Source organism: Microtus ochrogaster, chromosome 15 (genome assembly GCF_000317375.1).
Source record: "Microtus ochrogaster isolate Prairie Vole_2 chromosome 15, MicOch1.0, whole genome shotgun sequence".
Lineage (NCBI taxonomy): Eukaryota > Metazoa > Chordata > Mammalia > Rodentia > Cricetidae > Microtus > Microtus ochrogaster.
The window spans coordinates 27,105,710-27,118,229 of record NC_022017.1 but is presented as its reverse complement, the minus strand read 5'-3'; the positions used below and the strand labels follow the sequence as shown (position 1 = coordinate 27,118,229).

At 45.6% G+C, this 12,520-nt stretch overlaps 1 protein-coding gene across 1 annotated transcript in view; it reads right to left on the bottom strand.

Annotated features, from left to right (window-relative positions):
- Positions 1-12,520, bottom strand: part of Efcab6 (EF-hand calcium binding domain 6) — a 192,704-nt gene that overhangs the window by 102,624 nt on the left and 77,560 nt on the right. The window contains exons 8-9 of the mRNA XM_026782404.1: positions 10,024-10,133; positions 683-807 (exon numbers count right to left, since the gene is read on the bottom strand). Of these exons, the coding sequence (XP_026638205.1) occupies positions 683-807; positions 10,024-10,133 (235 nt within the window). The remainder of the gene's footprint in view (positions 1-682; positions 808-10,023; positions 10,134-12,520) is intronic.

Genomic DNA, 12,520 nt, shown 5'->3' with positions numbered 1-12,520 from the left:
CCTCACACGTACACACGCCCACATTCACACCTCACACCTACATACCCCCACATTCACACCTCACATCTACACACCCCCACATTCACACCTCACATCTACACACCCCCACATTCACACCCCACATCTACACACCCCCACATTCACACCTCACACCTACATACAACCACTTTCACACCCCACACGTACACATGCCCACATTCACACCTCACATCTACACCCCCCCACATTCACACCTCACATCTACACACGCCCACATTCACACCTCACATCTACATAAGCCCACTTTCACACCTCACACCTACACACCCCACATTCACACCTCACATCTACACACACCCACATTCATACCTCACACCCCCACATTCATACCTCACATCTACACATCCCACATTCACACCTCACACGTACACACCCCACATTCACACCTCACACGTACACACGCCCACCTTCACACCTCACACCTATACACGACCACATTCACAACTCACACCCACACACGGCCACTTTCACACCCTGCGCATACATACAAAATTAGCTTTGCCCCTGTCAGCACCATCCGTGCATCCCGAGGAGAAGCCCTGGCGGTCTGAGGGGTGCTGGGGGAGCCGAGTTTCAGAATGACACCCAGAGGAGATGGCTCCTGTGGCTATCAGCTTGCCTGTGGTGACACGTTGGCTCTCACCTCTTGACAAAAGGTCTTTTCCAGGTCGTCTAAGGAGTAGCTCTTCCAGACATCTTCAGATGGCATGGAGTTGAGCGGCCGCTCCCTCCGGGCAGTCTTGGCTTGCTGATTCTCCCTGGGGAGCTCTGGTAAGACAAGACCGCTTTGGTTTACTCACGTTGCAGAGGCCGACTCTGTGTTGTTTGCTTCTGATCATTGCCTGCTTGATAAAAATTAAGATGAATGAACCAAGAAAAGGATGGATTATTGGATTCATTATACTGAAATATACTGATAAATGGGGAAAAAAAAGAAAATTAGCCTTCTGTGTTACTGTACGCCAAGATAGACCCTGAAATGTGGGCTAAATGAGATGAAATTAGAACTGTCTGTGCAGGGGAAGGAAACTAGGCCCATTCTGATCAGATGGCATGAGCTTCATCGGAGACATGCCAGAGAAACACCAAACCAGAAACCTTTCCGTGAAGGCAGGCTCAGTGCAAACAACAGCACAAGGGAAGGGAGGGAAAACTACTGTTCACATACAGGAGAAGGAAGTTGGTGTGTGGCCACATCTGTGATCCCAGTACTCTGGGGGCTGCGGCAGGAGGGTTCACACAGCAGGATCCTATTATATATATATCACCACTGGGAGTGTTGCATATGTGTGCATGTGTATCATATATATGAGAATGCATTAAAATAAAGGTTGATTTGCATATTGTCTGAGCAGCTCTCACAAACCAGTGAATGCAAATTTCTAACTGAAGAGTAAGGTCAGTGGTGGAGATGGACAGAGAAGGAACTAAAAATACAGTACATGTATAAAAAATGTTCACAGTTACTGGTCATTTAGAAAATCTACTTAAAATAGGTTATTTTCTACTTATCACAGCAAGGACTAAGAAGATAAGTGAAAACAAGAAGGCTGAGGGGCTTGGTGCTAAGGTTCACGCATGAGGACTTAACTTCAAATCCCAAATCAGACATGGCTCTATACACCCATAACCCAGCGCTGGGGTTTCAGAGAGACAGGCTGATGTATGAAGTCCTTTTGTATATGTGTTGTTTTTATTAGTTAATAAATAAAAAATCTGAATTGGCCTGTGATAGAGCAGAGTAGAGCTAGGTGGGGAGGGGGCAAACGACACTAAACTGAATGCTGGGAGAAAGAAGGCAGAGTCAGGGGATGCCATGTAGCCACCGCAGGGAACAGACAAGTCAAAAAAGCCTTGCTGGTAAGCCATGTGGCAATACATAGACTAATAGAGATGGGTTAATTTTAGATGTAAGAGTTAACTAGCAACATGCTTAAGCTATTGGCCAAATAGTATTGTAAAAAATATAGTTACTGTGTGATTATTTTGGGTCTAAGCAGTCAGGAACAAATGAGCGACCTCCTACAACAAGTGGCTGAGATGGTGGGTCCCAGGGTGAGTAGATGTTCCTATAACCAAGACAGAGACAACAGAGGACACCTGGATACTCCTCAGGCTCAAACAGAAGAGTATGGCTGTACATGTATGTATACCATACATATGCACAGAGACATATATACACAGATATACACACATGTACACAATATGCACACTAACGGACATCTACAAACACACACATTAACACAGAGACATGTATAAACACACACACATACATTCACACTAATATAGGAAAATGGCAGGAGGCAGCTCTCACTTGGCACAGAAGCAACCCATGTGGGAACATTCTGAGCTCCTCTACTGTGTGCTGTCTGTGGGACAGCAGGCCACTCCACAAAGGTCTGCATGTGAGGACACTTTTTACAGTGCCAAGGGGAAACAGCTGCCAACACTCCTAGTGATGTTAACATGGAGCAGCCTCACAAATGGCTGCTGCCAAGGCTATGCAATAGCCACACAGACATGAAAAACAAGGAACTTGTGCCGGAGAGGTGGCTCAGCCACTAAAAACACTTCTTGATTTTGCAGAGGACCCAGATTCGATTCCCAGCACCCACATGGCAGCTCACAACAGTCCATAAGTCCAGTTCCAAGGGATCTGGTGCCCTCATCTGACCTCCTCAGGCACCTGGCATACACGTGGTGCACAAACGTATACACCAGCCAACCACACACTTAAAATAAGAAAATCTTAAAAGAACAAGAAAGGCATGTCTGTAACAAAAATTTGACAGTTTCTTTGTCATATATTCTTTCATGATTAAAAGGGCAATTAACATAATTTAATTTACATTTTCTTACTTATTTTGTATGCCTTCTTGTCTATCTATCATCTACTGATTTATGTACCAGAAAAAAAAATAATCTAGGCGTATCTGACCAGGAGAGTGCTGAGCGTGGAAGGATGTAAGACACAGGGTCAGGGGGATGGGGATGCCTGGTTTTTTGCATCTGGCTTTTGTCCAACACGCCCGTGTGCTTCTCTAGCAGAAGAGGATGGAGCGCATCTCAAGTGCAGCCATCTTCCCTCTCAACACTGGATGTGAAGAGGCACAAATGGTTCCCCAGATTTATTTCCTAAAATGTCTGCAAATAAGCCACAGCCAAATGAGGCACGCTTAGTTTAGCGACAGCTAACAGGCTGCCAGTCATCTGGAATCCCACTTCTCATCTCCAAGGGAGGAAAAGGAAAAGAAGACCCTTCCTCAGGTCCCTCTGAGTGGCATTAGAGACACAGGGACAATATTTCCAGCTGGGTCTCAGAACAGAACCAGCTAGGTTCTGACCTGGCTAAAGGGGTTCCTGGGCTCCCAGCAGACTCTTTGGTACTCCAGTTCTCTACTTTGAGATTCTAGGACTGCAGCGCGTGCATGCACGCACACACACACACACACACACACACACACACACACACACAGCACTACAGGACAGTGCAACACATTCTCTATTTCAACAAAACGCAGGGCCCTGGGGGCTGAAGCAGGAGTGAGGCAGGAGGCCTGCCTGAGCTCTCTTCTCCTGAGACACTCAGCCCCGAGCTCATTCTCTTCCACTCTCCAGTTTTCCATGAGTTTTCTACAGTATTTTTTCATGGAAAGAACCCAGGTCCTTTCCATGCTAGGTAAGTACTACAACTCAGAGAAACCCAAAGATTAAAGGGGGTCTAGGCTCCATTCAAGAGAAGTAAGCAGAGAATTTCTCTCACCCCTGCTTTTTGCTTCCAGATAGATGGTGCTCTTGACATGCGAGGCAGCCATGGATGCCAGTGTAGCCAAAATTAACAGAAACTGTCATCCTATATTCAGAAAAATCAAAGGTAACAATTGCTGAAACTCAGTCCAGAGAAAAGGACAACACTGAATCTATGAACTGCTGTTTTAATCAACAAATGAGCATGTTCTAGCAAATTCCATCCCATCAGTCACAATTCACAGTGGAAGTTCACAGCAGAGCCAGTGCCGGGTATAAAGAATTAAGTGGGACCCACACAAACAACCCTTATTAAACTAAATGGGATATTTTTTTAAAAAAATAATTTAAAACAGACGTGCACATAGGCAGGAGTGGGGAGAAAGGCTCTAGGAGTGGAAGGGGCTTAAGAAAGGAGAATGGGGTGGGCATGACTGAAATACGTTGTATACATGCATGAAATTGCCAGACAAGTGAAAATTATTTTAGAAAAAGAACTCTGTCTAGTCATTCTTAATCACAAAAGTGAGCGTTTAAAACACATAAACATATGCATATATTGCTTTAGTTCTTCAACTCTTGAGAATGTCCCCCAAAGTTCAGCACTCTATCATACAGAAAACGGTTACTGGTGAACAAGCACTGGCAGACTAGGATGTCACACCAGAAGAATTAGGGGTAACAGAGTGGGGACTGGAGTGTCCCCGGAGGTTTTTCCCACTGGGCATTCCCCAGTGTCTAGCCTTGGACACGGGGCAGACTGAACTCAAAACACACCACCTGGCTGTGACTGGTGGCTCTGCACTCCCTAGCTATACAGCCTTGGATTACTATTTCCTCACTAGCGAAAAAAAACAGGATTGCCATACATCAGAGGAGTTCATGGTTATCCTTGTGTAGCTCCTGAGAGATTCTCAATAAAGTATTGTCTTTGGATCAATTAGTGAGAAACTTCTTCAGTAACTGGTGACCAGGAAGAGGCCCTAGCAGCAGTAGGAGCTTGGGTACAAAGCAGAAGCAAAAACTACTCTCAGGACAAAAGGCTGTACTACTAAGTGCTACTAAGGGCACTATGAGATTTGCCAAGCCCCAGATATTAAGTGTTGCTACCACACACCACAAAGGTTGGTGGAAGATCACAGATGGGTTAATTAACTTGACTGTGGTAATCATTGCACACCACAGCAAAACATCATCTGTATTAAACATAAAAAGCTGTTGATTGTGTTCCAACAAAGGTGATAGATAAGTCTTTGTGAAATAAGGAAGCCGCCTGGGCTTCACGCTCCCCTTCCTCTACGCTGATCCACTGTGGTGTGAGTGGCAGCCTCTCACCAACATGCCTCCCTTGTCTAAGGGGTTGTGGTCCCTGAGGCACAGCCCAACACAAACCTTTCTCCCTTAAGTAACTTCTTGTAAGTATTTTGTCAAAGCAATGAGAAGAGTGAAAAATACACAAACCACCACAAACAAGAAGATTAGACTGAAAGGAACACAGAGCAAACAAATGTAACCATGAGAGAGAGTAAAACAAAGATTCCATCAAGTAAGAAGGAAGGGCAGCAGGAGGGGGGAGAGAGGAAGAGGGAAGGAGGAACTGGAGTAAGAAGGGAAGCAGGGGGAGGGAAGGAAGGAGGGGGAGAGGAAAGGGGACATCTGAAAAAGCAATGTTTTATAAAAGAAGACACAAAAAAATGTCTAAGACATGCAATATGAATAGCTGAAAAGAAAAGCAAGCAACAAAAGAGAACAAATACTAAAGATGACAATTCAAGAAATTATCCTGAAATAAAAATGACTCAACTCTTCATAGTAAAATACCATGTGATATATACAGGACATCAATCACAGGAGTCTACGATTGGGTTATAAATGAGTCTCAATCTTCATCGTCAGCTCTGCTGACTTTGGAATCACCTAGGAGACACACCTCTGGGCTTGTCCATGAAGTAACTTCCAGAGAGGTTAAACTCAAGGACAAAGACCCGTCCTTAAAGCGGGTGCCACCAACCCATGGACTGGATCCCCCCTACTGCACAGAAAGGAGAAATTAAAGTCAGCTGAACACGAGCTGCAGCTCTCTCTGCTTCCTGTCAGTGGACACAACGTGACCAGCTGCCTCATGCCTTGATGAGACTCCACCACAGTGGACTGTATCCCTCAGATTAGGACCCGAATTAGCCTTCCCTTCCCTAAGCTGCTTCTTTCCAGGTATCTGATCACAGCACTACAAGGAGTGGTACATACAGAAGACTGGTGCTGAGCAGTGGGGCTATTGTCATCATGCGCCTTTGGAAACGGTCCATGTGAATGTAGAAGCTTGGAACTATTGGCCTGAGATGCCCTACAGCCGCACATGGAGCTCAGTGGGCCATTCTAGTGAGCATCTGGAAGACCAGGCTGTGCACAGCAATAACAGCAATACAGACAGTGGAGACTGTGCCCACAAGGATTCAAAGGAGGTAAAAAGAACTCAACAAGGGTCGGAAAGAATCCACTTGTGTTATGTTCTGGCAAACAAACAAACATACACACACAGAGCTGCATCCTGGCAATCTGAATGAGGCTGAATTCAAGAGTAATTGACTAATTGGGAGGAGATTTTTAAGAGCATTGAGCTGTGGCACAGTTACTGTTCCCTGCTCTCATCCAGATTTACAGCAAGAACCAACAGGCTGAGCAGGAATCTGTGGATTAAACTGTAGGGGAGGGGAATGCAAAGAAAGCAGCTACCATAACTAAAGAAGCCAGTACAATCAAGGAGACGCCTTCTACTCTGCACTGAGACAGTAGGTTTTGTCAGCAGGCTCCCAGCCATTAGAGTCCAATTTGTAAATATGCAAATTCACTTGGAAGGAGAAAGACTGAGCTTCAACTGCCCACTAGAGGGGCTTCCTGACCCCAAACAACTGCTGGGGGCAGTGTTGTGCCAAGTTCACTTTCGAGGCTCACAGAGTCCACTGTGCTGTGGTAGAAAGGGCCAGACTAAATCTGGAGCTAGTACAGAACTTGGAAGTGTTGCCAACGGGTGCTGGGTTTGCAGGTGTTAAAAATACCAAGTGTTATGAAGTCTGGGAGGCTTGCATCAAAGTTCCAGGAAGCTACTAAGGCCAGACAACGTATGGTAGAATTGAAAAGTGATGTCAAAGTAAGTCACTGATGGTGACATCAGGACCATGTTAGGTGAGTGGCACAGGCATGGGCTGATCTGGCCCAAGAGAGATGCTATGTGTGCTGCCAGAGAGGCTGGGATACCCCTGCTCACTGGAATCCAGGTAATACCACCACAAGACTCAGAAGCTAGACACAGAGTTGCAAGGCCCAGTATTTGCCTTGCTGGTTTTGGGTCTTGCTATAACCATTCTTGGCTTGTTACTGCCCCATTCTACCCTCTGGAATGGGAAGGTTTACTCTATGCAAACAGGAAGTATGTAACTTATTTATTTTACAGTTTAGAAATCTTGAGTATGAGAGAAAACGTTGGGCTTTTGACAGGCTTTTAGAAGTTTTTAAATTACATTTTGTTCATTTATTTTGTCTTTATGAATATGTGTGTATACATGAGTGAGAGGTGTGTGTATGTATGTGTCTGTAAGAGAGGGTGTGTGGGTGTGAGTGTGTGTCTAAGAGTGTACATGTCAGAGAAAGAGTATGTGTGTGTGTGTGTGTGTGTGTGAGAGAGAGAGAGAGAGAGAGAGAGAGAGAGAGAGAGAGAGAGAGAGAGAGACTGAACTAGATCGTCAAGCTTATAGAAGACACTTTTATTAAATGATTCATCTCATTGGCCTGGGACTGAGCTTTTGAGCAATATTGGGGATGTCAAAGATTAGGGGGACTTCTGAAGTTGGACTAAATGAATAATGGATTGTATTGTGAGATGGCCATGCTCTTTTGAGGCTAGGATGAAATATTAAGATTTAAAAGCAATACATTTGGCTATCAACATGACAAGGTATGTACTTGGGATGGTTAATCAACTTAACTAGATTCAGAAACAACAAACTTTAAAGCACTTTAACATAGTTTGAATTTCTAAACAATGTTTGAGACCACCTCAGTGGGACAGAAGCCAAAACCATGTCCTGAGTATGAGCCCTTTGCAAAAGCGTGATGCGAGAGACCCAACGGGCTGCTGCCACTGCTGCTGTGAAGTCCCTGCCTCATTAACTCAGCTCATGCTAGCTAAAAGCAGATTCTGATTAATAAAGGTGTATAAAGAGACCACAGAACAAGCACAAATAAGTGAGTAATACATTGGCGACATAAGAAGTGGAGTGGAATAAAATACACTCAGCTCATCCAAGTCCCTTGCACCCAGAGCGAACACTATGGAGAGAGGAGGTGGCAGGGCGAGAGCAACTTGACACAGGAAAAACCAAGACGTGAAAAGTGCTTTGCAGCTGATCTGACAGAGAGCACAAATCGTAAAACAAAGGCTTGGTGACATGAGGGTAGAACCTAAGGATGAGATGGAAAGTGACACTACAAACCCCAGGAGACCTGGTGAAGCAGTTAGAAGCACCAGGGATAAGCTGACTGTGGCAAGAGCCAGAGTGTAGGTGACGCTGAGGACACCCAAGGGAGACGTGCAGAAAAACTGGAGAATAAGCTCACAGGAGAATGCAGAGACACCAAACACAGAGACGGTCAAACATGATGATTTGCACCCCTCCTGCTCCAAACCTGGAAAATGCAAGACTTAGTTTAAAAATACATCAAACTACCAAAACCAACAACAAGACCTTTAAAGAATTAAATTTGCAAATAGAAAACACACCATGTTCTAGAAATTTGCTGCAGAAGGCTCAGTGATAGGTCATGGCCTGCTCTGCTACTGAAACTTCCTAAGAAATTTCTATAGGGAGCTGGAGAAAGCCATCCATCACTGAGAGGGGAGGAAGCAGGCCTCAGACTTCCCAGACACAGACCAGAGATCAGAGCGGGTGGTCATCTGAAAGGGAAACTTGCCACTCTCAGTTCTAACATCCAGCCACGATGAAAACATCGCTTCCCTGAGGTTCCCTGCTGATGCTCCCAGTAAATTCTTGTAAAATGGCCTGTGGACTTTGCAAACGCCTCCCAGCAACCACTCATTCCTATCCAGTGCCATTGGTAGACGCCAGGGTGAGGATGACAGCGCTTACTGCAGAGCAGTGGCTTTGGTATAGAGGCTTACTTCAGCCTTTGGCTTGTCTGCACTTGCATGGTTGCATGGGATGAAAAGAGAAGACAGAACCACGTTCAGCAAAGACCAGAGGCCCCCAGCAGTCGGGGTTAGCAGAGCCAGCCTGGAGCCTGACAACAGCGGCTCTTTGGCTTGCTGGAAAAGCAGTGCTATGTGTCATAGATGTGCCCTGAGGGGGTTTGCAGAGCTGCATTAAGACAGCATTAAAACCCACACAATGAGGACAGGTGTTAAAGAAGCTGGTCACAGGGGGTGACCCCATGTCAGGGGACTGAGGAGAATGTCTAAGTGACCTGTGTGTCCAGTTATGTGACTCAAACATTCTCCTCAAAGAAATGGGCTCTGTTCAGAACCGCCACCAGCTGGACAGTTCCAGGCACTGCCTCACTGATCTTGACTATCTGGGGGAAAGCTTCTGCCTCCAGGACACACATCCACAGATCTAACAGCTGCAAGCTCCTCCGTCTTCTTGAATTGGTTTCTTCCTTATCGACAGAACAGGTGTCACCATCCAAACTCGCTGAGGTTCAGAGGCAGCAGAAAGAACAAATGACACCCAGAGGACCTCAAGTAAGGGCAGCCTGTGAGTTCAGGGGATGTCCCAGGTCCCAGACGTGTACTACTCCACACACATTTCCACCGTGGAGATCATGGTTCCCAGATGCATATGAAGCTGTGACTCCTGTCGTTGCTCTCTTTTTAGTGTGTGTGTGTGTGTGTGTGTATGTGCGGGTGTCCATGTAAGTGCAGGTGCCCATGGAAGCCAGGAAAAGATAAAGCATCGGGACCCTTGGAGCAGGAATTACAGGCAGATATGAGACCCCTGACAGGGGTCCTGGGAACAGAATTCGGCTTCTCTGGAAGAGCAGTGTGTGCCCTTAACACCGCTCATCCCCAGCCCTTTTCTTTCATTCAGCTCTCACTTTATTCTTTTAAATAACGGTATCATGGGCATCTCTGTAGTGGATGCATTTTTTCCATACTGGGCTGTATTTTCTTAGGGGATAGAAGAAACTTTAAAATCCTCAGCGACATGTTTGGGAAGTCCTTACCTGAACCGGACTGTGGGTATTTAAAGTTCAAATTACTGCTTATGCTGAGGTTCTTCAGGAAAGCATTGTAGTCCACCATAATGCCGCCAATGTTGTATTCTTTCAAGAACCTGCAACACAGATGCTCTCTGAAGTCAGACAGAGCTGCAGCAAGCCTGGATAGAAGCATGCTTATTACAAGGTCTGCTTCACACTGTGCTGGCACAGATGTTAATATCTTCCTGCTATTGCTGCCTCTGTCAAGACCACCATGGGAAATACTGCTGTTGAGATTCTTAAATACAGACGGTTGGGACTGGGGGAAAAGGCTCAGTCTGTAAAGCACTTGTTGTACAAGCACAAGGACCAGAGTTCTAACCACAGAACCTACACAAAGCAGGCCAGCATGGACATGTGTCTGCAAGCCCAGTGATGGGGAAGTGGAAATAGGCAGACTCCTCTGGACACTGGCCAGACGATTTATCCTCCATGGGGAGTTCCAGGCCAGTGAGAGGCCCTGTCTCAAAAAAACAATAATAAAAAATGAAACAAAATGAAAAACAAATCGGTAGGCAACCCCTGAGGCCAACACCCAAGGCTGTCCTTTGGTCTCCAAGTGCATATATACACATACAGACTAAAGCTGCAGACACCCGAGGGAGAACACTTGGTCAGCTTGTAGAAGGGCACAGAGAGAATAGGACGGAACATACAGTCCTTTTCTTGGGAATGTTCCAGACACACTTCTACAGTTTTCTTCCCTTCGTTGGTTGGAAGAGGGAGGACACCAGATCCCAGGGCCCAAGAGACCACTTCTTCACTAGACAGCAGAAGCAAAGCTAGCTTCCTGTAAGAAGTATAGAGACGGGGATCTGGGCAGCAAGCCAGTGAGAATCACATTTCTGTAACCAGGGAGCCCAGAGTGTGAAGGGTGGGGGATACAAGCAGATGATTGCTTTAGCTGACAGCAGCCTATCACCGCAGGAGACGAAAACCTCAGCCCACAGAGGCCCACAGTCTCCAAATAGCGAATGACCAGGGAGTCCAGCTGTTCTTGAGACATTTATGGTGTTTACACATAATAAGATTTTTTTCTGTTTGTTTTGAGACAGGGTCTTGCTATGTATCCCAGGCTGGCCTTGAATTCGCTATGTTCTAGCCATGGCTCCCAAGTGCTAGAGTTATAGGTACGGGACCGCCACACCCAGCTCAGAACATGAAATTTGAAACCATGCACAACACCTCCCCCACCCTCCTCTCTCTTTCTCTCTCTCTCTGAAATACACTGAGATAATCGGAGAGCTTTGGTTTTTCAATGTGTTTCCTATTATTCAGATCTGTGTATGATAAACAGTTTTTTAGATGATTTCTGGGTTACTACATTTCTAAAAAATTCACAGTTTTTAAATGTTTGGTTATATTCTCCCCATATGTGTTGGTTTCTATAATTATCTACTTTCATGCTTTCTCAAAATTTAGTAATTAATACTTAAAGTATTTGTTATTTTTCTGGTTTCCAGATTGAACAGGGAGTGCCACATATCTGCTTCCCACTTTACATCCCTTTCCACTTTGATGAAGCTTGCTATTGTCCTAATAGGAAAACTTATCCAGAGAGATGATGGCTGCCAGATGTTAACTCAGAAACTTTCTAATCAGTCCCTGAGCCCTGATCCTGTGAAAACAGCCTAGAAGCTTGACACCTGGGAGGTAGCAATGTCAGTATCTCTCCGAGTTCTTGGAGGCTGCTGGCTGGCATGCTGCCCTAGCAAGGCAGGGGAGCTTGGTGAGCAGCTCACCCAGCACTGCAGACCACCATGCAACGTAGCATCCCAGCAGCCAGGGTCACTCACAGGAGAACACTGGCTGGGACTAAGGCCCTGGAATCCTATGCTCAGAAACCTGCTGTATGCACGCAGAGGACAGATGGAAGCTCATGGTAACATGCCCTGGAGAAAAGACTACAGAGATGAAGCTTGGCATTGAACAGAAAGGCAGGGTCTCCAAAGACTTTACATGGGGCTGGGGAGATGGTTCAGTCTGAGAAATGTTTGCTGTGCAAGATGAGGACATGAGTTTGATCCCCAGAACCCATGTTTTAAAAACAACAAACAAAAAACCAGCTGGGTATGGTGGTATGTACAATAATGCCAGAGTAGGGGAGATGAAGACAGGTGAGTCCTTGGGGCTCACTGGGCAGCCACTATATCCAAGTCAGTGGAGTCTCAGGTCTCACTGAAAAGTTACACATAAAAATACAAGGTATTCAGTGTTGTAAAATATTTTAGGATGTGCTACACATTTGTTTATGCTTTGGAACATTTGTTTAATGATGTAAAGATGTGTTGCATTCTTTTATGTTGCATTTGTTTAACTCTGTGAAGCTGTGTTACTTTGCCTGTCTAAAATACCTGATTAGGGCTGGAGAGACGGCTCAGAGGTTAAGAGCATTGCCTGCTCTTCCAAAGGTCCTGAGTTCAATTCCCAGCAACCACATGGTGGCTCACAACCATCTGTA